This window comes from Clytia hemisphaerica, unplaced genomic scaffold (assembly GCF_902728285.1).
Source record: "Clytia hemisphaerica strain Z4C2 unplaced genomic scaffold, Clytia hemisphaerica genome assembly, whole genome shotgun sequence".
Lineage (NCBI taxonomy): Eukaryota > Metazoa > Cnidaria > Hydrozoa > Leptothecata > Clytiidae > Clytia > Clytia hemisphaerica.
Genome location: NW_027103336.1, coordinates 5,370 through 32,589, shown reverse-complemented (window position 1 = coordinate 32,589; position 27,220 = coordinate 5,370). Strand labels below are relative to the sequence as shown.

Here is a 27,220-nt window from a genome sequence, read left to right as displayed (position 1 = left end):
AATGTCATTATGCCAGGCTGCTGTCTGACAGTCCGACCCTCTTCAACAGACTCACTGCTACAAAAAACAACCTGTCCTGACTGTCAGCATGTAATGTACCAGCCAAGCACAGGAAAATTACACGTACACATAGAAAATTAAATGGAAAACTTACAGAAAAGTACTTACTTTTAATAGTTAAGATGTCATATGTTGAATAACTAAAACTCCAACCTTAAAACAATGACACATTGGTCCATAATTATTATTATAAGTGTATTATTATAATTAAGCATTTCAGTCTGTCGAATGAAAAATGTAACATCTGTCATGTACAAATTTAATTTGTGAAAAATTGAAATTTGCAGAATTTAGTGCTGTGATAAGATAGCTCTGATAGAAAATTCAGAGTTTATATGGTGACAGAAAAGTTTCTGGGTACACGTATTCATGATTTTAGAAAAATGCAGTATTTTTGTCATATGAGAAGAGAATTATTGTAAATTCTGACCTTTTTCTATAGACTGTGGCTATGTGCTGAAGAATTTTCTTGTCACACCAAAAATGCTGAAAAATTAACCTTTCACTTTAAGATTTATGGCTAAATTTTTTTGGGAGTTTTCTTGCCACACTAATTTTACAATTTAATATAATTATTTAAATTAAAGTTACCTATTTGAGAAATTTTTATTGTCAAACTGAGAATTCAGAATTTTCACCGTAATATAAATTCTGACAAATATTTTCATCTACGTACAACTATAATTTTGGGGAAATCCCACTTGTTCGACAGTATACTTGTCCGACAGTACATTTGTTAGACCGGTTGTTTGACAGTTATTAGTTCGACACCCATTTGCTCGACTGCATGGTTGTTCGACGACCACTTGTTCGACACTCTTCTCTCAAACTGGTCTGTTGAACAACTATATCGATTGTCGAACAAGTGGATTGTCAATCAACTGGGTTGTCGATCATTTTGGCACCCATTTGTTCCACAACCCACTTGTTCGACATTCAATTTGACAAGAATTTGTTGAACAAGTAAGCTGTGGAAAAAATGGGTTGTTGAACATGTGACATATACTTATCACCCATTTTTCTGTAAATTGTAAGTATGTGTACTATAAAATTAACTTCACACTTGAAGATTTGTGGCTGAATGAAAAAAATGAGTTTTCTTGCCACACTAATCTGGCAATTTAAAAATATGTAAATGTTTAAAGTTATAGTACTGTAGGTACTATGTGTACAGTACGTTTGAGAAATTTTTGTTGCCAAACTGAGAATTCTTAATTTTCTCCATAAATTCTGCTAAATTTCCCTCTACGTAAGTATAAGTTTTTGAAAAAATACTAGAATTGAGTAAAACATAAGCATGGCGAAAAAATTTAATCATTTTTAAATGTAAGAAGACTTTTAATATTTCATAATTTGAAAGAAAATATTTTTTGGAGAAATTTGTCAGTGCCGCTTTACCATAACTTTATTTCTACTCAAAACTGTGTAATTTTATCATAGGGATAGATACAGTACGTATTAATTAAACTCAAAACAAAGGGATAACCAGGTAGATATTCACAAAAGTTTGTAGCACTTCCAATACACACGACATTGTGTCAGTGTCGTGTAGTAGTCTCTGGTAGTCCAACAACCATATATTTTTGATAAAGAACCTTTGACTTGTGAGTCCTGGAAAATTAAAACGTCTTATGTGTTTGAATGTCAGTAAATAATTGTTAGCTACTGTACCTGGGTTATCCCTTTGATTTTACCACCTGCAAACCTAGGAAAAAGAAAGCTGAAACGAAAAAAAAACTCACAGTCCATAGTGTTTGCTATCTGAATACTCCATTCCTAAAATTGAATGAGTTATGAATAGGAAAAGATAACAAGTCAACAAGTTCTGATAACTGATGTTACAAGATTTTCCATCTTCTCTTCGAAAGCATCCAACGAGGACCTTTTTTTAAATATCTGTTTCCCAGACATAGCTTTCCTGAAAAATTTGATCTGTTGGCCGAATATTTCAAAAATCTTATTCCTAGAAATGAAGATCTGTTTCTCCGCAAAACCTAAATTTTTAATCTCAAAGTATCTTTCCTAGAAAATTTGATCTGTTTCCACAATTTTCAGAATTAAAATTTAGATCTGTTTTCCCAAATAGGATATCTGTTCCCCTCTCCTGGAAATTTTCATCTGTTTCCCTTTCTTTTTGTTATTGATATCTGTTTCCCCCATAAAGTTCAATCTGTTTCCAATGCAATATCATCTTTTTTTGGAAACATATATCTGTTTCCCAATTTATTATGTCATCTCCTAGAAATATTGATCTGTTTCTCTCTGAAGACGTCATCAGCTGGAGCGGGGAAACAGATAGTTTTAAGGAAAAGGTCTTTCCTAGAAAATCGGATCTGTTTCCCCATTTTTCAAAAAAAGCTCTCTCCTGGAAAAGGGAAACAGATATTTCGGGGAAATGGGCTCGTTGGCTGCTTCTGTTCTCTTGCCTCTCAAATCAAAACAAAAAACAATCAAAAATGAGCCAAAGAATTTTGCATGCAGAGAACCATGAAGAAAAGCCACATATACTCAAAGAAGAGACTCATCAATAAGAAACAAGAAACAAAACAAAATCTTTTCAAATAAAAATTTCCACTAGAAGTCAGCCATTATTTTTTCCAATCACTCCCTCCTCAAAAATCAAAACAACACGATCTGCGACTTTGACGGAAGTTTTCATTTCTCATTTCATGAATTTCTCAAAGTTCATTCATTTCTACAACGCCGAAATCTGGCGTTGTAAGATTATGAGGGGGGGTTCGGCTCATAATGCCGGTCCGGACTAGCCGTCGTGGGTCGGGTCGCCGACTTTCGAAGGTTGTCGTGGGTCGGGGCGGCGCCCTTCGAAAGTCGTCGTGGGTCGGGGCGGCGCCCTTCGAGAGTCGTCGTCCGACCAGGAAGTCGTTGGGAGGGACATCGTGGGAGCCTCTCTTTCATTTTATTCGTCCTCAATTTAATCTAACTAATTAATCTGGTCTTTAAAATATTATTACTATTTAAAATATTGGTCCGAATTGGCCCACCGTCCCTCGAGAGTCGTCGTTGGTCCGCTGCCCCTCGAGAGTCGTCGTCGGTCCGCCGTCCTTCGAGAGTCGTCGTCGGTCCGCCGTCCTTCGAGAGTCGTCGTTGGTCCGCCGCCCCTCGAGAGTCGTCGTCGGACCGCCGTCCTTCGAGAGTCGTCGTCGGACCGCCGTCCTTCGAGAGTCGTCGTCGGTCCGCCGTCCTTCGAGAGTCGTCGGGTTAAAAAGGGGGATGTTTTATTTTTAGAGTGTTTTGTAGATGACGGATTGATCGAATCTAGCAGTTTCTTTGTTTTTGGTAAATTTTAATTCTTATCCGGCGTCTGTATGTAAACCATGTGGACCGTGTCCAAGCCGAACAATTTACCTTAAGATTGAAACCACCCCGAATGATTACCCATGATGCATTGCGCAAAAAAATTCAGTAATAGTAAGTCAATATTGTCCGTGAATTTTTTTGCGCAATGCATCATGGGTAATCATTCGGGGAGAATTCGGAAAGCCGATATCGTCTATTAAAGAAGAAGAAGAAAAGAGGTTTTGATTCAATTTGAACTGTAGCCCGCCTTCTATATTGACATTCTAAAATATTTTCTGGGGATTTTGTTTGGAAAACACTACTGCGTTATACTTTGTACTTTATTCCCCAATAAGCTCTTTACGATATATGTCTTGTGAATTTTAACCAAACAAAACCAAACAAAGAAACTTTTGTGACCGACAAAATATCGTGTAATCTTCATTCGAACCCCCGCCAGCCTAAAACGTGAATAAACTCGCTTGAAACAACCAAAATTGCCACGAAATTTGAAAAAGTGGCTTTCTGGAAAATAAACACTATTAGATAAACACTCTAAAAAAGGGGCGCAGATTTAAAGCCTTTCATATTTTCTTGCCAAAGAAAGGTTGAGGATTCGTTTTTAGCTCTTTGGGCTTTCAGTTCATTACTTACACCCAAACCGGGAATTTCTCTGTGTTTTCTGCGAAAATATCATGAATAATCAGTGCAAAAATCATTGTGAATTTAAATAATTCTTTGACACGAGCATGAAAATCATCTATAAATATTATATATCAATATCAAATTACAATTTTTAACATACCTTACTACACGAATATTACTTGGCAAGTTATACAACGGCCTTGAAATTTGGACGATCTGAAATTAACACGAATTTTTCTGCTTCTTCAAGGAAACAGCAGCTGGTTTTAATTAAAAGGGGTTTTTTATTAACACGAAATTTTTCAATTCGTGTTAATAACATGACTAGTAATATTCGGGTAATAAGGAATGTATGTTTTTATTATAAGCAAAACGGTTACAAGGGCATGTTGGAATGTAAGAATGCACGTAGGCGAAGGTAAATCGATACACCATGATCCTCTGTTACTTCGTCGTTGTGGACTAAAGGACCGAAAGTTACGTTAATTTCATTTATTAAGTTATTTTGGACATTGTGTTCGATCAACGGAACAAAAACGTGCTTGAACTCGCCCTGTTGTCTTGTTGAATCCGTATTTGAATAGTACTCAATGCCATAGTGTTGTGCCTCTTCCTGTAAATTTTATAGAAATTATATGTCTTAAATGTCAGTCCAGTTGGTTGTTTTACAGACAAAGCTTTTTAAAAAAAGGTGGGCCAATTGATGGATCGTAGAAAAATGAAGCAACAAAAGTTTGAGATTTTTGAAAAATATTAAAAATAATTTGCGGCGTAGCCTGGGCTTCCGTGACATCTTTTCTACGACCTAACCATTTTTAGTCTATTCCAAAGAACAGTATATTATTTTTTGAGAGGAAGGACGCAGCTTAGGCCCGGGAAAACCTTTTGTCCCCTACTAAAAGTTGTTGTAAAGCAATGTTGGATTTTATTTCAACTTTATGACCAAAGTGGCCGGTAAAAAGACGTTTTGAAAAGAATTAAAATGCAAATTATGACAGGAGTAGAACATACGTCAGTTTTAGGCTCCCATATTTCTTCGTCTATTTTTGTCCCTGTGCCAGCTATTTTGTGAAGTCCAGTAATCCATAACTGATTGGGCGTTTTGTTCTTTTCTGTGCTTAGAGGGTGGTGGTTCCAACCATTGATAAAAGCTTCTAAGCAACGATTGACCCTTGGCAGGAAGACAAAGTGAAGAGCAAACAAATCAACTTCGGAAGACAATTCTAAATATCCAGTGTTCTCTAAACTTAAGAAGATTGTTTGGAATAATTTTGTAGCGCCGTGGTAAACGTCGACCCATAGTCGTTCGATTCGTTGATTATGCACGCTTTTTGAAGCAATGAAGCTACCTCTCCTAAGGCCACGCAGTGGATGTGTAAGCATGAATCGAGCAACATCAACGTTTTCGCCTCCATGATCACCGCGAACTCTAGATGGAAGACCGTTCATATGGACAGCTCTCTTGAAAAAATTCAATACAGTGGCTGCCTCATTATTGTCTGCACAAGAAAGATACATAATTCGTCTTGAATAGCCGTCTATACAGCCATGTATGACCATCCGGTAGCTAAAATATACAAAAATTGGAGATTTATAAAATGAAATACCGAACCAAAGCAAGATCATTGGCTAATTGGAAAAAGGGTAGTGTCCACTCAGAAAATTAGAAATCAGATCGATTTCGAATCTGCGATTTTTGTGCTCGTTGAGACGATTCTAGTACACTTTAACTTGAAATACGGCAAAAATTTGACCACCGAATTTTTTCTGTTGTTCAGCACGTACCTTATGAGTTTATGATTGCCATCCATGTGCCATAGCGACAACGGTCCAGCGACACGATACTTTCTTCTCAAAATCACTCTTGACTGTAACGATCTAACAATCACCCCTTCAGGATCCACTCTACGGATTGCATCTCTCACCCTTCGTTCCTGGATAATCAACCCTCGTGCCAAAAGGAAACCTCGCATCTTTTTATATCCTGTATTTGGATGATCAACAAGAATTTCATTTATCACGGTATCAAGCTCTTCTTCCGTCAATTTACTGAAGTTGTCCTTCTTGTTGAGTTTATTTTCACTCAACCTTCTTTTGATCGTGCTCAAGCTTACATGCAACATTTTTGCGATTTCAGTCGCCTTAAATCCATTTTGAACATAGTATTCCAACATTTCAAAAGGAATCAAGTACTTTGGGGGACCAACTGCTTGTGTTACTTTTTGTACAACTTTGACATCAGGCTGAGATTTTTTTTCCAAATTGAGCAGGCGTTTCAATCCATCAATACACTGGTTGATTTCTGAAAATTGCTGGACGTTGTAAAGCGATTCTAAATCAAGCAGTATTCTTTCTGTTCGACACAAAGTACTAAATATACCTTCCAAATCGTCCATACTAGCGTCCGGCATTTTTATAATTGATCTGATTTGATGAAAGATTTTCTCAAGGTGTTCAACGATAACGTATAACCCGTCTGGCTGTAACTGAATAGAAATAATATGAAGATTATATTAAACTAAAAACTATCTGGCAGAAAATTTCGCGAAAGTTTATGCCCTTTAAGTATTATGTATTGAAGTAGAAAATATGGGATATTCGGAAGCAGATTATGGCAGCTCTGGATCATAGATATAATACTTAAAGATAAGGTAAATATAGGCTAAAATCAGGTTATTTAGAGCAAAATAAGGGGCCTTCTCTTTGACAGCTGAAAGTATTCTTGAAAATTACTAAACGGGGGGCCCTATTAAGGTCCGGAGGGGTTGGAAAATTTTCGAAAAATTAACAAGTTGGGGGGCGTTTATTGGGCACCTAAGAGTAACTTCCTTCGAAGGAAAAAATCATAATGGGCTTTTCCAGAAAAATTTGAATATGGGGAGGTAGAGGATATAACAATTTTCAGTGATTTAGCCCCCGAAAAAGCATCAGTTGACCCCCCGGACAACCCAAATTACCGCCGAACAGAGCAAATTTTGACGATTTTTTGCTACTCCCGGACAATATATCCTCCACCCCCGTGTACGGACATTTTCTGGAAGAGCTCAATGTAAGATAAAAATTCGACAGAACGACAAATTATTAATCAAGTTGATAATAGGCTGCACGCGTCCCCTCTCATTTAATATTATTCATCTAATATCAAAATTCGGGGATGCGCACAGTCTAAGTGGATACATATACTATTTTAACTTACATAATATCTGCGGCGCTCGCTCATTTCAATGATAATGATCCAACTTCAAATTCAGTTTAATATTTTATATTCGTGTGAGAGTCAGCTCATCATTATTTTACTTTTGTCTGAAAAATAAATTTTAAGCATATATTGTTAGTCGATTGACCTGAGTCATCGTATTTAGCCTGAACCATCTTTCATCCGCTATCACAATCACAAAGGATCGTGTTCCTGAGCTCTCACTTTGTTTAAAAAAATCACTAAGATTCCCAAAAGTTTCTATAAAAAAAGCCACATTCTAAGGTTCTATAGGTTCTCCAGGCTTTTTTTTATCGTTAAAATGTCTTTATCTCCAAAAGGATACACGTTTTTTTTTTTTTAAGAAACTAGTTTTACCAAGCAGCCTCAATGTTTCTTAAGAAATTGGCCTTTTGAGCCTTAAATGTTTCTTACATGTTTCTAAACTTTTTGACCATAATCAGCCATATTGAAGGCTGTATTGGAAGGTTCTTAAAAACAACCGAATTAAAAAATGGTATTTTGTCATTCTCAGCCTTAGCATGTTTCTTAGATGTTTCTTAATTTTTAGGCATTCTGAGCCTCATGTTTCTTAAAAGTGTGTTTCTTAAAAAAACAAAAACGTGTAGTGGTTCTTCTTACAAGAATTTGAAATATTTCATGTATATGTAGTGTATATAAAATTCTAAGTCGGTAATGGAAGCTTAGTGGCTTGTGACCACTATTAAGTAGAGTGACCACGTCTAATGTACTAGCAGACAGCTAAAAGACAGTTTGAAGATCAATGTTGCATTACATAATTGCAAACGCAGTTGCTGTAATAATAACAAAATAAGGAAAACTTTCTCTTTTATCAAAAATGTATCAAATATGTACAAGGAAACTAATGTTAAAAATGTTATAGCCCAGTTTCTAATAGACGATATCGGCTTAACGAAATTCTCCCCGAATGATTACCCATGATGCATTGCGCAAAAAAATTCAGTAAGTCAATATTGTCCGTGAATCTTTTTGCGCAATGCATCATGGGTAATCATTCGGGGAGAATTCGGAAAGCCGATATCGTCTATTCAAATACTTCCTGGATAGGAGACCCCACAAATATTAAGGACTTGGCTTAAAATAGATAAAATAAACGTGTTGAAAATACTACGTCGTAAAAAAGTACAGCAAAAAAAATAAGAAATACAAACTGCGAGTAAAAAGACTTGGTTAACGAGACGAAAAAGTAGAAATAAAAAATACTACGCGGGGAAAAAATCAAAAGCTGGGATGCCGATTGGAACTATCTGATGATTCGAGTTAGACAAAAGGAGATGTGAAAACAGTTTAGAGATAGTGGAAAAGATCCTAAAGAAAGAACGAACGAGCTAATGAACAAAAGGAGAAGGAAAACTTTGGCTATTTCAGAGGATATCCGGATTCATGAATTAGAAAAAGTGGAAATTAAAAGTGCTTAACATCGGTCAATTTAATAAATATAACAAATAAACCTAACAAATAAGTCCAATTTAAAACCGTAAAAATAACATCGATCGGACAAAAATTCCAACTCCGTCACATTTTAAAGAAAATCAGAAACTGATGAAATTTCAACAAAATGACAGAAGAAAAACGGTTTTCCGGCATCTTGGACCGGTAAAACATGTTTTTCAGAAATCCAAACCCTGTATTGTATGCTCTATTTAAAATCTTTTTTTAAATTTTTTCCCCCAAAAATCAGATTTTGCAAGCATTGCTAATACACATCTGAGTAAAATTTCAGAAAAAACTGGTTCTGTCACATTTTGGACATGACATTTTGCACCTTTGTGTCAAAAAACAGAAATAACTCGAGAAAAGTTGGTCACAGGCGAACGAGCAAAGGTTAAATAGGACCTCCCGGTAGGTCCAAAACTAATAATAAAAAAAAAAACTAAAACATGTATAACTAGGGTAAAACATCTTGATTAAGATGACAAAAAACTAAAATATTTTGTACATAGTAAAACCATTAAAAACGGAGAATTAAAATAAAAGATATTCTTGCATTTTTAATAAATCTACCAAGATATGTATTAATAAAAACTAACAGGGGTAAGTTTAAAAAACTTTCGTGCAAAAATTGGTCCCCGACAAAAATAACCTACAGCTATAAAAGAAAATGATAAAAATGGTCCTATACTTAATGAGGTCTAAATATTACCCAAGTATGTATTTGAAAAAGCATAATCGTAAAATTTAAGTAATCTTTCCATTGTAGGAAGTTCGTCTACTAAAGTACCAATCGGTAATTCTATTTCATTCGAACAAATGTGTGCTTTCGGGAGATAGTCAACTACCTTCACCTTAACTTCTTCGTCTTCTTTTTTTACATCGTCACTCGTTTTTTCCTCTTCGCCTTCCTTAGCTACTTCTTTTGGTTCAACCTCATCCTTGTTTGAAATTGCAGGCTGAAACGTGAACAAAAGTTACGGTAAAGCAAAAAAAAAACCCGTCTATCATTTTCAATGAAGAAAGACTCAAGTAAAGTATAATCATAGTTTACATTTGTTCAACACTTACTTTGATAACATAGGTTACTGTTGACTTGACAAACTTCATAGCCAGCGGGACACTAAACCCCAATTCAGGTACCTCAGGGCAGCCCGTGATAAATCGCAATATATTTTGCAGGGAAAGATGATTTCCACGCCTGCCAGAAGCAACCTCTCTGAGATATCTCACAAAATATGAGTACATTTTCTTTTCACGCGGGAGCCACGAAGATCCTTCAGGTTTGAAATTGACAGTGATTTTGTTCAACAAGAATTTCGGGCTCAGTTTGGATTGGCTTTTCCGAAAAAGGTGCTTGATTATTGGAAAGCGCTGAAAAACTGTTTGTAAATGGAAATTTTGTAACCCTTTGATAACCTCCTTCATAGGTCCAACAATATCTTCATTTGTTTCATCGAAAAGGAAGCTTAGTTGTTCTTCACTAAAAAACTTTGGTACAATTCCACCTTGTATAATGCTTATACCAGCCATAGCACCAACAAAATAGTAATCCTTGGTTAAAGTAGTTCTTAGTCCCTTTTCAAAATACTTTTCATAGATTGCACGGTTAATAATGCCAATCCATTCCATTCTGACACCCCCATTATCCTTCGCTGACTCTCCTATAAAGTCAATTTCAAAGGTGACAGCGAAGTCCTCAATACTTTCAAACTCAAGGAATGTAGATTCAATGATAGCACCCCTGTCAACAGCAATTGTGTTAACTGATTCATCCTCTTTTGGTACATAGACCGTCATATCTGGAATATGTAATTCTCTTCCTTTCACAAGCTTCAGCTGAAGAAACTTTAAAATTTCTATCGGATCGACGCTGTTCAGGTCACACAATTCATTCATAAGAGTTTCAATGAATGTGTCCTTGGTTTGAGTGAATGTATCGTCCTTGTTAATTCTTAAAGGAAATACCGGAAGGGTTTCTTCAGGAACCCTTGACACCATTAAACCACACCCTGGGCATTCGAACGAGTCTGTGTCCATCAATTCTCCTTCTACGCAGCTGTAGTGGTAATTGCAATCACATGTGGTGACTTTTGTTATTGGAATGTAAATGCCTTTTTTGCATATCGAGCAGATGATATCACCATCCAGAGTGTCCTTAATGCTGGAAGAAATTTAAGCAAAAAAATGTGTTATTCGAGTTTCACAGATTATAGAATATGAGTTTAAAAAAACTGACAAATGAATTGTTCTTTATTGTTTGTGATTTCATTTCTATCAAAGTTTAAAGGAGCACGACAACAAACCCTAAAATTAATTGTTGACACTGGTTGACAAGGAGAAATGAACTTACCTGGCATTGTTCATAGCGATTGGTGTTACAGCAGGGGATGTAGCTGTAGCAGCTGTATAATTTACCATTGTAGCGGAAGTGTTTCTAAAAAAGAACGTTATAAAATAGGCAACCTTGTGAAACATTTACCTTAAAGGAAGAAATTTTGGCGGGAACTTAATTTGGCGGATTTGGTCGAAATCCGCTAAATTAAGTTCCTGTCAAATTTAATTTATTCCGTCATCCGCCAAAATTAAATTCCCGCCAAATTTAAATTGTTCTATTTATTCCCCCAAATGTGTGCTATTTCAGGCTTTAAAACAGGTTGTTCCTTTTTTAATTGTGTTTTTTGAACAAAAATGTCCTTCATCCGCCAAATTAAATTCCCGCAAAATATAATTTTTCAAGTTAACCGCCAAATTAAATTCCATCTGAAAAAACTTTTTCGACCATCCGCCAAGTTAAGAGCCATTTTTTTTAAGAGTCTTCAGGGTGTGATACCTCGCCCTCTTGGATTTTGCTGAAATTTAGACCAAATGATCTATCACACAAGAAAATAAGACCCTGAAAATTTCACCTTGATATCTCAAGTAGTTTTGAAGATACAGTGTCTCAAAGATAGGCTACTAAGCCAAAATTGACCCCTAAAAATCATGAACTCTGGTGGGGAGCAGATTTTGAAAGCCAATGAATTTTTATTCAAGTACATTAGAAAGCTGATTTACAGTGGATTTCAAGAACTTTTTGTAGGGAATCAGAAAAAATCAAATTGAGTCTCCAAAATTTTCCCCGAAATTGTTTGCAGTATCTCATAAATTATCACCCTAGTAATGTTGCCTAGTTATTTAAGAATCAACAAATAAGACTGTTAGTGTACACTATTATAGATATATTGCATGTCACTGGAGAGAACAACTTGAAAAAAAAATTTTTTTTTCAAAGATTTTAGACATTTTTATAATTATGAAAAAATAGTTTCTAAAAATCTGGATACATTTACATTTGGGGCATTACTATTTCCCATCCTTGTGAGGTATGTTTCCTGAGTTCAGAAATAATAGAATCTACACCATCAACACACCCTTTTTTATCATATTAATTGTTGACAAAAGAGAAATAAACTTACTCTGCATTGTTCATAGAGATTGGCATCACCACAGGGGATGTAGCTGTAGCAGCTGTATAATTCACCATTGTAGCAGTAGTCTTTCTAAAAAAAAGTTACAAAATAGGCAACCTTGTGAAACATTCAGTATTGAGATTTTTTGACGATCTATTTCAAAGTTTTGAAATCGAAGGTGAAAATTAGAAATTGAAAGTGATTCTTATCTCCAGAAATTAAAATTTTAGATTAGACCATAGTTATGACTTTTTTTAATCAGCATTAAATTTGTAATCCAACAATATATAACATGTTTAGGTTTGGCAGTAAAATACCACGTGACACAAGAAAAACTTCTGCCATTTATGGGATTGCATATTTTAGTATTACCCGACCCATTAAAATGTAAAATATGATGACTTACTTGCAAGAACTTTGATGTTCTAAAAATCTTCTCAAAGGAATCATTTTGTTGCATCGGAAGCATGTTGTTGTTGCCGCCCCTTTAATGTTTTGATTTTCTTTGTTTGCCTGTAAAAACAGTGGAATTTCACGCTGAAGTTGGATGACATCTAAAATTTATTCTGTTACTGTCAACTGCTCTAACCTGGGACGATTGGTCGAAACATGGGACTGTTGATATTCTGGCCTGTACTTTCACTCACTGTTAAATCTTTTTGACAACAAATTTGTTTTGATAACTCCAACAAGTTTATCAATCATACTTTCTGTCATAACACGTCACAATAACTTTCACTGATAGCGCGCCCTTTTGAACTTTTTTGTTTTCATTCAAAATGACTGGACGCCAATTGGAGAATTAGAGAACACCAGCCGCCTAACCGCCTATTGCCTGATGGGATTAACAAAATGTGTAACTTGCCGCGCAAGTGACGTCAAACACTCTATCTTTTCACCACTAATATGGTCTTCTTTGTTCCAGACATTTGCGTGTGTTCCACTACCGATTTTTTTCATATTTCAATTTAAAAACCTACTCGGTGCAAAAGAGAAATCTTGTATTTTTTAATAGGCTTTTCATTAACATAAAAAAATGACTTTGGAGGTTCGGTGAAATGGTGGCCGAATTGCCATCCCATGTTTTACCAAAAAGTCCCAAGTTAAAGCAGTTGAAGGTAGTAGGGTAAAACTTTAGGGAGTCATTCTAATTAAGTAGTAGTGATCCTGAAGATAGGGGGACCCCCTCTCATTTTTACCTCCAACACATTTCAAAATTTTTTGCCCCCCCCCTCTTATTTGCTTCCCCAACTATTTGATGATTTTGCAGTTCCCAATATGAAAATAAACCAGCCGAGGCTGGAAGGTCAGCCAATAGAGCTTAGCTAGATAGCTTTAATAAGTGGGTTAACAGATGTAAGAGATGTACTGAAACAGAGTAGACTAAAAATGTTGAATAATGTACAAAATGTGAAACATTTGATAACTTGATTTAAAATTATTTAAAACAAGCCTGAGAGCTCCTCCAACCCCCCACGAGAAGCTCAAAGTATACATCTCTTTAGCATTGTAGAACTGTTTCTATGACATCAAACAATTAAGCTATAGTTCATTAATAAAATAAAAGAGAAACATAGTGTAATTAAACTTTTTGTAAATTTCATTCCAGTCAGTTATGATACATTTTTCCTTGGATGTAGACAATATCCATATCTTATCTAGAAATAATAAATAAGAAGATTGCCAAAACGTCAGAACCAAAATAAAGACTCGAATAAAGATATCCATCAAATATACATAGAAACTGTACTTTTTGTTTTACTTGATAAAACTCCAATTAACACTTTAAACTAACAAGCTACAAACTTTAAATCTCAAAGCGCAAACTCCAGAAAAACACAATTTGCATCAAAAACTTTGCATAACGTAGTTCATATTTATAACATTTCAACAGGAACTGTATTTTGGTAGACTTGGTCAAATTACAGAAACCATTTGTCAGTTGTCTGCAAGGCCGATGAGGTATGTAAAAACTGACTGCTATTCAGTCAAAGCCAAAATTTGGCAAGGCCAGAAAAACATAATTTGCATCCAGTCTGCCTATATAAATTTTGTAGTTTTGTACCGTCAAGTTACACAACATGCACACAACCATCTTGAAGACTTTGCTGGTCGCAAATGATAATCGAAAGCAAAACTTAAAATTCCTAACTATGCAGGGAAGCTCATTCCCCCCCCCGTTTTGCTTTTTAAACTCCCTTTTGATTGGTCTATGAATTTGGGCGATTGCTTTACCGCCTTGGCGGAATCAACACACAACCATAATAAATAAATTCAACAGGGCAGCGGAGTAGCAATTAATTTCAACTGGGAGTCCTCTCTTCTGTGCCAAGCACTGGCAGTGTTTTTTAAACTTTAAAACAATGTTAAATGAAGACCAGATGGATAGACCTTTTTTCAAAGAGGACGTCCTGTTGAATAATTATGTAGTCCAGCCATAAAAACAATGATAGAGCCATGCATAATTACTGTATCATGCATATTGTAATAATTATGCATGGTTTTATCATTGTTTTTCTGCTGAACTACATAATTATTCAACAGGGTGGCCTCTTTGAAAAAAGGTCTATTTGTTTGTTATGACTAGGTGCAAGTTGTGTTCCCGTCATCTGACTGACCCTGATTTACGTTCAGCAGGTAGAGTTGGAGAGTCTGGATTTCCACTGTCGACCTCTGCACGCTCTGTGGTTACAAGTTTTCAAATCAAAGTAGCGAGCCGCATGCTAATGGAGAGTAAACCGAAAACCAGTTTAATCCACGCGGTTTCTCAATTTTTTAATTCGGATCAGTCCACAAGGATTCCCTTTCAACAAGATGTAGCTGCTTCTTAACAGAAAAATATTTTCGACCAACCGACTGAACGACCTCCACTTTTTAAAGTAGAAATGACGGGAACCAAACAATTTTTTTGCGATTCGCCTTATCAAACACGTCCAAACCAAGTTCAAAAAGCACGATTGCATCCAGTCTTTATCAAATTTAGACAGTAGCTGTGCTTTTGTAAACTTTATCGAATTCCAATAACATTATAACACCATCAATCCCCCCTAGAGGCAAACAAGAAAAATATGTTTTATTGCAAAAACTAATAAAAAGCAGATAAAAAGTATCAGAAAATTCAACATAAACAAAAACTTGAGCAAACGGCTTTCAAGCTTCAAAAGATGTAGAAAAAGAATCCCCTTGATGAAAATCATGTGTTTGATTTGCCGAGTTAAAAAAATAAATGACAGAAATTGAAGCTTGCAACAGATTTACACTGGAAATGCTTTGGTACAACAACACTGACTTATCACCGCTTGAGCCGCCATCTTGAAACACCACATTATGATTATGATCTGTAAAAACAACGCACGCTAAAAGTACCCAAAAAGTTAACCCGATCGGAAGAAAGTTTTAAAATCAAACTGAGATCGGGAAATCGGATTTTTTTTTTACCGTCTTATGGAACTGAATTTTACCTATTTGAATGCTCAGCTTAGGCTGACCAATTATTAACATAAAAATGCCTTAAATCAAATTTGAAATTTTGAAAAGCTTGAAAATATAGTTTGCAAAATGAAGTATGGTTAAAGAAGGTTTGCTAATTTTATTGCTTTAAAACAACAAGGTCTTGTTCGGATCACCTTGATATAAATTAAGTTCCCAAGTCAAAATTTAAAAAAATGGTCCTTCCGCCAAAATTGAAATTTTTAATCTTCTCACATACATCAAAAAGGGGCAAAATCAGATGAAGAATAAAGAAAAAGTTCTTGAATTTGTAATAAATATTTCCAGCTAACCTCACTTCCATCCATCATTGTCAAGTCCAAATTCTTTTGTAGAGGCCTCAGGTAAATTAACGACTTTGTTTTAAATCGCTTCCGAAGTGAGTCAACATCGTAAGATCCTAAAGTGATGTCCTCTATGGGTTGACCATTCCCTCCATGTTTTGCTTTATGTAGTGTGAACATTCCAACATTTTTCAGCCGAGGGTAAGTAGAATATATTTGTGAAACTACCTCAGTGTGTGTGCTTCCATTTGAAAATGTGATCTTTTTCCTACCCAAACCGGCATATTCCAGGGTTAATACCATTTGACTGGATGGTGTTGTTGCTGAGTTCACGAAAGGGAGACAACAGAAGTCTCTTGTAAAGGTGTCCTTCATAAAAGGATTCTTGAGACTACTTGCTTTTCTTTTTCTTCCGTTTGTTTGGGGAAACAAAATACTAAAATTAAAAAAAAATTACTTCTTCGATTGGCAGATCCCCAAAACAGTGTTCAAGTTTTTTGGATTACATTACATGAAAGTTATAATTTTGCGATAATTACATTATCATGCATCCTACAGAATAGAGCAATTCAATAGAAAAAATTATAATGTGTTTGCATAAAAATATCTGAATTAAGGTTGGGGATGTCTGAAAATATTTTTAGTCTACTTTAGTGTCAGAAATTTCTGCGCCCAGAAAACTCCTAATTTTTGCTAATGACCCTCAACTTTGGGAAATTTACATTCCTAAAAAAGTTGTTTAGGTTGATTCCTGAAAATGTATTAATTTATAAAGACACAGTTTTCAGAGATCAGTCTTAGGTAAACTTTTGCCTATACAGTAAAGACACAAAAGTAGGCTTTAAGCTTTTTTTACTAGTGTTTTATTAATTAAAATCTTGCATGCAAATTGATTCTCGTGAAATAAATAAATCTTGCCTAAATTCGGAAATTCAATTGTAATTGCAATTTAAATAAATGAAATTTGAAGTGAGTCACAAAATTTTCTGGACGAAGAAATTTCTGACATTGAGGTATTTTAGACCAATACAGTACATTAACAAAACAAAACAATATAAGTCTGAAACGTAAATCATTTAAAAGAATACCCCATTTGATTGTCTACTTGTTCTTTCGCAATGCTATGGTCATACCTGAAATATTTACAAACAATAATCAATCACTGATAAATTACAAGCCTGGAAGAACTAAATTCCTGCATGAGGATCCTTTAATAGGTTGGCTAAAAACATTGATCACCCAATTTTGCACCCACATTTGGCTGTCTTGTATCCCAAGAGTTAACTGTAAAAAATAGTAAATTTTTAGGAGAACTTTTCTTGTTTAAGGCAGGTCAAGGGTAAATTTTTGTCAAAATTTGCTGCTATGAAAAATTGCTTACAGTGGGATAGGAGATAGAGTACTGATAGTATTGTATGATCCAAGTGTTGATGATCTAGATGATTCTCTGAAAGAATATAAAATCATAACAATAATTGTTAAAAGGTTGTAATTAAAGTGCTTTCATAGACCTTAGTCAATTTCAAGCTACATTTACTCGTCTCAGACATGCTTTGCGCCTTTTATGTTATTGCCATATGATTGTCCTTAAAAAGATGATAGAAAAAGGTACATGTGTTCATAGTCGATTTACTTATCTTTTCATTAAATGTTTTCTCAAGGATTTGAAAGGCTTATTTAGCTAGTATCAAAATCATTCTAGTAGGAAAAATGTTGCTCCAGGCTTCAGGGTTGGTATTTTTTGGGGGGCAGGTACAAAACGCCTACTACCTACTACTTATTACCTACTACCTATTACTTACTACCTACTACAATATGTCTTAAAATAAAGAAAATTTCATTTTTAGAAGGATATATAACTCACAGGGTTCGAAATCAGGACTTAACTTGGTAAAATAACCATTATTAGAGATATATCATCATGTTTTCAAGTCCAAAATGCTTTCTTCCTTTTTTTTCTTTTCTCATGCTTACTTTCACTTTCTCTCTTGTTACTATGATTGTTTTTCAGATAATTTTGCAGACCATTTTATCGAACTTCTCCGTAGTGATTTATTTTGATTGGGGGTGCTATCCATATTATTGAATAATCGAGGCAAATATCAAACAAAAAAATCACATGGCCGAGAATACTTTTTTTTCAAAAAAACTTTGTCTCTCACCCCCAACAAGACTATTTTGAATGGACGTTCTATTTACTTCTCATCTCTTTTATGTCATAAACAATATATTATGATAATACTATGAGTGTTCCTCTATCAATTAAAAGGTTCTTTCTTTTTTAACATAGAGCCAAAGAGAAAAATAAATAAACAAAAGAAAGCGGGAAAGCTAATTTTCATTTTTAGAAACAAAGGAGGAGTGCTCTGGTCCTCAAAATATATTCTAGTAGGTAGTAAGTAATAGGTAGTAATTAATAAGTAGTAGGTAGTAGGCGTTTTATACCTGCCCATTTTTTGGGCTGCTTTTGGGGCTGAGACAGCCCCAATTTGCTTTAAAAAAATAAGTCATTGGTTGCCAGATCAGACTTATTACCTATCAAGGCTTAAGTACTACCTAAAAATCTAGGTTCTCCCTGAAATAATAGGTCCCCCTGAAATCCTATAGATAGCCTCTACATTTGCTTTGGTAGTTACCCCAAACTTCGGAGACTGTAGCCATTTTTGTTTTGGAATAATTTTGGTAATTGTTAAATTATTTACATATATCTTCTCCAATCTGAAGAAATCAGAAGAGTTTTTTAAAAGTTATCTAATCTTATTCCATAAAGTATAACTCACAGTTGATGCACATAACCAGTATTGCTATTGGCCGTGTTAAAAAGTCCAAGTGTTGATGCTCCAGCTGATGCTCTGAAAGAAATAATCATCAGGATAATTCTGAGATTAGAGAAGCAATGGTTGAGGTCTAAGGTTTATGATTACTAATCATATACAGTTTTAATCGTAGCAAAATTCATCTCAGTAGAACCATAATAATCAAGGCATAGACACATGCCAAGATGTTTTCGTCTGATTAACAGTTGTGTAAATCATAAGATTTAAGTTGTCAACTCACTGTGTAAGGGCAGATGCATTATTGACTGCGTTGAATGGTGAAGAAGTTGTTGCTCCTGATGATCTGAAGAGATAAGATTAAATTTTTCTAGATTCAGAGTGTCCATAATAGGCTACACAATATCGATGCTATATAGCCCTTTTTTAATATAGGTCAGCAAGTCCTAGGGAAGTCAAAAAGGGGGTTTAGCTCATGTACACACTTCCAAATTTAAAAACTATAATACAAAAATAAGTAGTATTTCAGGCAATTTAAATACAAAAAAGTCAGAAGTTATACAAGGGAGTGGTCAAAAAGTATCTACATACTGTAGAGGGAGGATATTTGATATTGGATTTTCAAAAAAACATTCAAATTCGAATAGAAATAAAAACTTTTGAATTTTGTATATTTACAAATGAATTGAATTCACATTCGAAACTTAGATTTTTTTACACATAAAAAAAGTTAACTTTTTCTAAAAAAATCCAAGATAGCTAACTCGAAAACTAGTGAACAAAAAATAAATTGTGAGTTAGCTTTAACTGGAAAAAGGTTTTGCGCAAAATAAGATTCCAGTTAATTCTAACGCAAAAATCCTTGAAAATCAAGTTAGAGTCGAGTGACGTCATAAATTGCACTTTTATGACGTCATAAATAATTTAGCTAGCTCAAAAATTGCTAACTTAAGAGTTTTCTAACTCGAAGATTCCGGGTCTCCTGTTGTTGCCCTTCGAAAAAACGCCTCCCATCTAGGAGGGGTGTTTATTTGAGCTATATCAGTAAGGAAGTATGATATGAAGGAAAACTTAGTTATTCAATGATAACGACCCATTTCTACAGCCCTACCGTAACTTGGTCTAATTTCGACATCCCTTGTCTAATTTCGACACCCTTTTATCAGCTGAAATTGATAAAAAGATCAAAACTATTTTTCTTTGCTTAGTGGTCAGAGAGGAATAATCCTTTTTCAATCAGTGATTCAAACGTTCATATTATTCCAGTCTCTAAAGAAAGGTGTCAGAATTAGACGAGGGATGTTAGACCAACTTACGGTATATTGACATATTCGTACTCAAATAATAAAAAGGCAAGTTACGGTAGCAGTTGCTGGTACATTTAAAATCTATATAGTTGAAAGAAACATTGGACCCCCTGAAGATTTTTTGAGACCCCCTCCCCTAGGAAGGGAAGAGGTTTGGAAACCCCCTAGAATCATCCAGCCCCCTCCCCTAGTAGATACTTTCTACCACTCCCAAGGTATGAAATCAATCAGGGTGTTTTGTTACCAGCTGAGTGTGACCTCTCTGAAATTGAAAAAAGAGACCATGTAGTGACTCACAGTGGCAGAGATGAGAGGGTACTGGTTGTGTTTAATGATGTTAGTGTTGATGCTCCAGTAGATGCTCTAAATACAAGACAGATTAATTGATCAATTATTTCCATATTTCCAAGGTACAGACAGACAGAATCCTTTTACTATCCATATTATACTCAGGGTAAAGACCCGTTTCTTGATTTTGGACATACAAAATTAATAAGTAAAAAGTTTCAAAATAAGCAATTGACAAGTAAGAATAATCTAACTAAGGGCCACAAAAGGAATCTTTTTGCCAAGTTTCATTTTTTATATGCTTATTCCTTTGATCAAACTTTACCCTGAAAAAGTACCTACCTTTGATTACCTTTGATGTGTTTCAGCAAAGTCTCTGCTCACTCAACCCGTGGGGTCCGGTGTTTGACCATTTCAACAATTGAATTCGAGTCAGCCATCCTGTAAGGGAGATAGGCAGGGAGCAGTGGCTGGTCGGGAACATCTTGCAGAAATTGATCAAGTTGTTTTTTGAAGGAATTTTTGGAACATTTGGTCATGTCACGTATTTTTCTTGGTAACACATTGAATAGTCTTGGACCGGTGTCTGAAAGGCAGCTCTTCCAAATGTTCTTGTTCGTTGTATTCACTGGTTTGAGGTGGCATTTTCTTCCCAGGCGTTGGTTTGTATATGAATAAATACCGCCTTCCCCTTCACCATAGTTAAAATTTGGCACCAGTTGTTCGATTATACACCATGTATATATAATTTGGTATCTTTCCCGTCTTCTCTCGAGACTGTACATGTTGAGGTGTTTGAGCTTCTCCCAATAATTCAAATTGGGTGGAAGTTGGATCCCTTTTATAAAGGATTTTTGCAGATACTCCAGTTCTTGCATCAGGGATCGCTTTGTAGGAGACCATAGCTGGGAGCAGTATTCCAGATGCTGAAGTACCAATGTCTTCCAAAGAGTGATCATTACTGATTTATCTCTGGACTTGAAGGTTCTGTATATCCAGGCACTTATACCCTTGACTCTGTCAGTGATCGTTTGAATGTGCATTTCATATGACAGGTTGTTTGATAGCAGGATACCCAGGTCTTTCACTGCACTTTTTATTTCGATTGGCTGCTGTACATCTGATTTGTAGACTGAGTGTACTTTCAGTTGTTCATTTTTTCCGTATGCAATGTGTTCAAACTTTTTTCCATTGAGCTCCATATTGTTGATGGATGTCCAGTCATAGACTACGTCTAGATCATCTTGAAGGAGACTCACATCTGCAGCGCAAGATATTGCCTTCATAAGTCTTGTGTCGTCAGCAAAAGATGAGAGGATGGAATGTTTAATCTTTTCGTTTATGTCACTAATCATTACCAGAAACAGGAGGGGGCCCAGAACTGAGCCTTGTGGAACTCCGCTTGTAACTTTCGCTTCATCTGATAGGAACGTGTTTATGGAAACTTTTTGGTATCTCTCAGTAAGGAAGGATTGTATCCAGTTCAATAGTTGTCCTTTGATTCCATTGATTTTTAGCTTGTGTAGTAAGATGTGATGGTCCACCTTGTCAAAGGCCTTGCTGAAGTCAAGGTAGATTACATCAACATTTTCATTGTTTTGTAGGTGAGATATCAGTCTTTCTACATGAGCCAATAGTTGACTCAAGCAAGATCGTCCTGGTCTGAAACCATGTTGTGTTGGATTGTATAGGTTGTTTTCTTCAAGGTGGATTTGCAATTTCTCTCTGACTATTTTCTCAAATATTTTAGTGGTAATTGATGTCAGCGCAACAGGTCGATAATTCTCTGGTAAACCTTGATCTCCTTTCTTAAATATTGGTGTAATGTGGCTTGTTTTGAGAATTTCAGGTGTGATTCCTTTGTCAAAGTTGTTTTGCCATATCATCTTAAGTGGCTTAGAAAGTGATTTCTTGCACATTTTGAAAAAACTTTGCTGGCAAGCCATCTGGTCCGGCTGACGAGTTGGCTGGAATAGTGTCAATTTGTTGGATGAAATCATCTTCTGTGAAAGTAATGTGCTCAAGGGTTGAGGAGTCTTTTGTCTCATTTGAATTCAGAAAACTGTAGTCTGTTTTGGGAGTGGTAAATACTGAACAGTATTGCTTTTGTAAGATGTTTGCCATCTCTTGTGAGTCAGTTGTTAATTTGTTGGTGGTTGGATTTTTTCAGTGGGCCAACTTTAGGTTTAGTTTTTGTGAATCTTTTTGCATAGGAGTAGAAGTATTTAGGATTGCTTTTGATTTTGAGTGAGGCATCCAGCTCTGCTTTATCGCGTTCATTTTTGTGGGATTGCTGTAGCATCAGTTCAATGTCAATTAGTTTCTGATTTGTTTTATTGGTTTTGAAATTCTTTTTGGAGAGTCTTTTACGTTTTCTCATAAGAATACGACGATCTCTTGGAATCTTTGAAAATTTTTTTGGAGGTTTTCTCTTTGGCAAATGCATTTTCACAATCAGAAGACATTTTTCAAGGAAGTTGGCATATTGACGATTTGGGTCATATAGATTTGTGTCCAGTTCTCGAGACCAATTAATCTCTGTTAATTCTTTGTTAATAATTTCCCAGTCAATTTTATCACTTTGGAAGTTGTAGAGGTCAAATTTGCTTATTAAGTTACGTTCTTCAGTTTCTCCGAATTGATTATCAAAATTCAGATGTGTTGTAACATCTACAACAAGATGATCTGAATAAATAGTAGGTGAGCATGTGTAATTAAATACAGTGTCTGTGTTGTTTGTGAATAGAAAGTCTAAAATATTACCATCACGGTGTGTTGATTTGTGTATCAGTTGATTAATGTGCAAGTCTGCTTTAAAAACATTTAAAACGTCCAGAAGCTGTTTATTGCAATTTCGTGTTGGGGTTGAAGTCTCATCATTAAGAGGTGTGTGTGGTATGTTAAAATCCCCAAGGATGTATGTGTCAGGTGTACAATCATTAATACTATCAATTTTTGCTATCATTGCAGAAAGGAGTTCTTGTAATTCAGGTGCTTCAGATTTGTGGTCTGGATTGTATAAGTATAATTAATAGATAATAAAAAGATTTTGTACCTTAGAAATATAGAAATACATACAAGATACCGTCAACTGCTCTAACTTGGAACTATCTGACAAAACATGTGAGAATGTTTCACCATTTCACCGAACCTCTAAAGTCATTTGATTTGACTTAATGAACGGCGTATTAAAAAATACACGAAAACAAATTTGTTGTCAAAGAGATCAGATGTGCTGTTGAAATGAAGGCAATGAAGGGACTGAATTACAGTAACCCCCTCTATACCCTTGGTACCTGTAAATGGGCTATTCCAGAAAATCTTTGTTACCCCTCTCCTCTGTTGGACGACGTGTGCATTTTTTAATTTTCTAGCCTCTGAAGTAATTTTTCTTTACCAGTGGGTGGTCGGAAATTCTGGTGAAAATCCATGTACTTTTGAAATTCTACTCTTTTTTACCTTTTTTGATTCAATTGCCTTGGAAATTCATACATTTACTTCTCTCGCCTTGGAAATTTTGAATTGGTGAAAACTTTTGCCCTCAGAAATCTTGTGTCGTCCGCCCCCTGTTACAGACAAATTCAGGGGTTTGGAATAAAAACGTCCTGGGTGGAAAATGAAAGTAAAAATGGTACCCCCCATCCCATCATACTACTATCTACTACATGGAAGATTGGAAAAAATTTCAAATTTTGGGCCAGAACTCAATCAAACCATAATGATTTTCTATTATTTACCCTAGTTGCTGCTTCACCAACAAAATCTTTTCCTCAATAGTGAGCAAATTTTCTAGCAGTTTCTGTCTGTCCATTTTTGTCTCCTCGTGGTTGCTCAGATTCGAAAGAAAAAAGTGTGATAAACTAGCTTGTAAGACTCATTTAGCCTCTGAAAAAACCATAAAACTTCACCGGACGACTCTCGAGGGACGGCGGACCAACGAAGACTCTCGAGGGACGGCGGACCAACGACGACTCTCGAAGGACGGCAGACCGACGACGACTCTCGAGGGACGGCGGACCGACGACGACTCTCGAGGGACGGCGGACCAACAACGACTCTCGAAGGACGGCGGACCAACGACGGCTCTCGAAGGACGGCGGACCGACAACGACTCTCGAGGGACGGTGGACCGACGACGACTCTCGAGGGACGGCGGACCAACAACGACTCTCGAAGGACGGCGAACCAACGACGACTCTCGAAGGACGGTGGACCCATATTTTAAAGACCAGATTAATTAATTAGATTAAATTGAGGACGAATAAAATGAAAGAGAGGCTCCCACGATGTCCTTCCCAACGACTTCCTGGTCGGACGACGACTCTCGAAGAGCGCCGCCCCGACCCACGACAACCCTCGAGAGTCGGCGACCCGACCCACGACAACCTTCGAAAGTCGGCGACCCGACCCACGAAGGCTAGTCCGGACCGGCATTATGAGCCGAACCCCCCCTCATATAAGATTGGGGCTTCAGCTTAGCCGTTTTTTCCTTCCTGGGGTTTCGCTCCAGTCGGGCTTTCAGCCCTCGCCGCCGACAAAATTTCTTCCTACGCTTACCTAACTCCTACGCTCACTTTTCCCGCGTGATACCGTTCCAGCCCGACTGGCGTGCCAGTCTACAAATACCCTTGACAGGCAAAACTCAAAAATTATTTTCTTCCAAATTCTGTATATGAATTTCCTGGCCAAAAAAGGTTTTTGGGTGGAAGTTTTGTCTGTTAAGGGAGCGCAACAAACGTTACTTAGCCGAATAGTTCGGACGGTATTTTGAGAATTTTCTTTCGTGAATCTTCCTCCGAAATCTTAAGGTTCAGAAACTTTAGGGAAAGGTTGGATTCTGATGATTTTGTGATGGGACCGGGGAAAGGATGTACAAATTGAATACAAATCCATTGGATATAATTTTTCACCAATGTTTGAACTTTCTCTGTGACCATTTACTTTATGCACAGGTGTTTATTTCCTTCATCAAACTTCATTATCGCTCAAAAGGTTTTACCTAAAAGTTGGCTCTCTCCCCGTTATCGCGAAAAAGGCGTTCCCTCTAATAGGTTGTACATAGCACTTTGCTTCCTAATTCAAGCGATTATCACGAAATTCACCTAAAGCCTTCACTTCTATTAGTGTGCGTTGCTTTCCCCTCTTTGAGATTTTTGAAAACCCAAATATCCACAACTTAAAAGCCGTTTATCGAATTATATTTTGCCGAGTCTTTCTGAATCTTTATCATATATTTCCCCAGAGATCTTAAATATTTTCACATGAGTTTTTCAAAAACATTGTTTAATGGACTCTCACTAATTCGAGTTTTTATAAATCAAATACTGCTTAGTTTAGCTCCCGTTCGTAAATCTTCTTAATTTGCACCTCTTTACAACTCGAACATACTTTATTCAAGTTCGAATCAGTGAGAGTTTATTATGGAGGATAGAATTATGGCCGATTTTTACAATTACAATCAAAATTTTCCTACTCTCGGGTACCTAATAAATGGGGGTTTCGGAATAAGCGGGATGGGTGGAGAAACTTTCAAAAATCAATGTCCTGTTTTGAAAAATTTTTAAAAGGCCGATACAGCAGAATTAGGACAAATAAGTGGGGGGGGGGGGGGAATAAAAATGGAAAGTTTTCGAAAAATTAATTAGTGGGGGACGCATATTAATTAGGTACCCGGGAGGGAATAGCTGCACAGAACTTTGTTTCAAGTCAACGTTCATCTTTACGTTTTATGGACATTATGGACGCTAGATGAACGTTGAAACAAAGTTGTGGCAGGGTTATCAATGGCAAAATTTTCAAAAAACGAAACTTAGTTATTTCAAGCTCCTTTATTTTTTGTCCTTAAAAAAAGGTTTATGGTAGAAGATCATTCCACTAAATTTCGGAGGCCGCATTTAACTTCCCTGTGATTAACGCTTGAAACTGCTGCTTTGTACAACTAATTCGAGTTACTTGTAAAAACCTTCGTGTAATGCGTTATACAATTGCAATTTCTATGTACTTCAAATAAATTTAGTTCTCCTTTCGAGCTCAAATTAGCGTGAGTCGACTGTACAATTTGCTAATTCATCAAAAGTGCGCGTTGTTTGAACTGGGTGGTGCTATCAATTCTTCGCCAGGGTGTGCAATTCACCTTAATTTCAAAACATTAAATGAGAAGTTTAAGCTTTCACGCCATAGTGAATTGCCATCGCAATAAATTCAACAGTATTCAAAAATATACTCTTTCCGAACAAAATTGACTACTTCAAAAACTCTTCTAGGCAGCAAATATTTCACATGATTACTGTAAATTGCGTTCTCCTTTTTATAATCATTACCAATTTGTCATTCTTATCCTTTTTGTCAAGTAATTACGTCTCATATTTTAATACCAAACCAAACATTAATATTTTCAAATAGATAGACCAAGAACTTCATACAATGGCTCTTAAAAATCTTTTGTTTTCTATTCATTTTGTATTCTTTCATCTTGCCGTCTTTCCACCGTCCGCGTAAGTCATATTACAAAGAAATTAGACTTTTTACAAGCATCTCTAAATGGTGTAAAATCAATTATATTAAATTTCTACTGGCCATAAACATAATTTTCGATTTTTTTTGCCTACGTCAGATCGCATTTTTAATCATCTTTCTCACAAGATATCTTTCAATATTTTTCGACAACACTGTTGCGCTTTTCAGCGCATTTTCTTTATAAACATAAACATTTTTGACTCTAACTAAGGAAATAAACGTGCGTTCATGGTGCGTTCTTAAGATAGAAAACACAAACACAAATGTTATAATTTTAACAATGTTTACTAATTTTTAAGCCTAAAAGTTTGACTTGAAATTAAGAACATATTCACAAAATTTAGGTCATGTGATCAATATCAACCAATAGCTCATCTAAAAAAAATGCTTTTGCACGCGGGATGACATTTTAATGATGCAAAAAAATCATTAATTTTTT

The 27,220-nt window shown here is 35.9% G+C and overlaps 2 protein-coding genes across 2 annotated transcripts; both read right to left on the bottom strand.

Moving 5' to 3' along the window:
- Positions 1–4,189: 4,189 nt before the first annotated feature.
- LOC136817687 (uncharacterized) lies at positions 4,190–7,301 on the bottom strand. The gene is made up of 4 exons (XM_067074006.1): positions 7,199–7,301; positions 5,788–6,488; positions 5,014–5,569; positions 4,190–4,615 (listed from the first exon to the last, which is right to left on the bottom strand). The coding sequence occupies exons 1-4, from the start codon at positions 7,220–7,222 to the stop codon at positions 4,379–4,381; spliced, it is 1,518 nt and encodes a 505-aa protein (XP_066930107.1). The 5' UTR covers positions 7,223–7,301; the 3' UTR covers positions 4,190–4,378.
- A 1,615-nt stretch (positions 7,302–8,916) lies between these two features.
- On the bottom strand, positions 8,917–24,150 carry LOC136817699 (uncharacterized). Its single transcript, XM_067074017.1, has 12 exons — positions 24,003–24,150; positions 20,275–20,340; positions 18,954–19,016; positions 18,677–18,748; positions 17,278–17,343; positions 16,985–17,029; positions 15,906–16,332; positions 12,530–12,636; positions 12,130–12,213; positions 11,025–11,108; positions 9,743–10,835; positions 8,917–9,630 (listed from the first exon to the last, which is right to left on the bottom strand). The coding sequence occupies exons 1-12, from the start codon at positions 24,074–24,076 to the stop codon at positions 9,373–9,375; spliced, it is 2,439 nt and encodes an 812-aa protein (XP_066930118.1). The 5' UTR covers positions 24,077–24,150; the 3' UTR covers positions 8,917–9,372.
- Between the last annotated feature and the right edge of the window lie 3,070 nt (positions 24,151–27,220).

Bases quoted from the DNA above. Each gene is read 5' to 3' on its own strand.
- LOC136817699 (XM_067074017.1), bottom strand. From the start codon at position 24,076: ATGGACAGACAGAAACTGCTAGAAAATTTGCTCACTATTGAGGAAAAG. The intron at 19,017-20,274 runs GTGAGTCACTAC...TTATCTCTTCAG, and splicing joins ACCCTCTCATCTCTGCCACT to ATCATCAGGAGCAACAACTT. The intron at 9,631-9,742 runs GTAAGTGTTGAA...TTCACGTTTCAG, and splicing joins CAGTAACCTATGTTATCAAA to CCTGCAATTTCAAACAAGGA.
- LOC136817687 (XM_067074006.1), bottom strand. From the start codon at position 7,222: ATGAGCGAGCGCCGCAGATATTAT. The intron at 6,489-7,198 runs GTAAGTTAAAAT...ATTTCTATTCAG, and splicing joins GCGAGCGCCGCAGATATTAT to TTACAGCCAGACGGGTTATA. The intron at 5,570-5,787 runs GTACGTGCTGAA...TGTATATTTTAG, and splicing joins GGCAATCATAAACTCATAAG to CTACCGGATGGTCATACATG.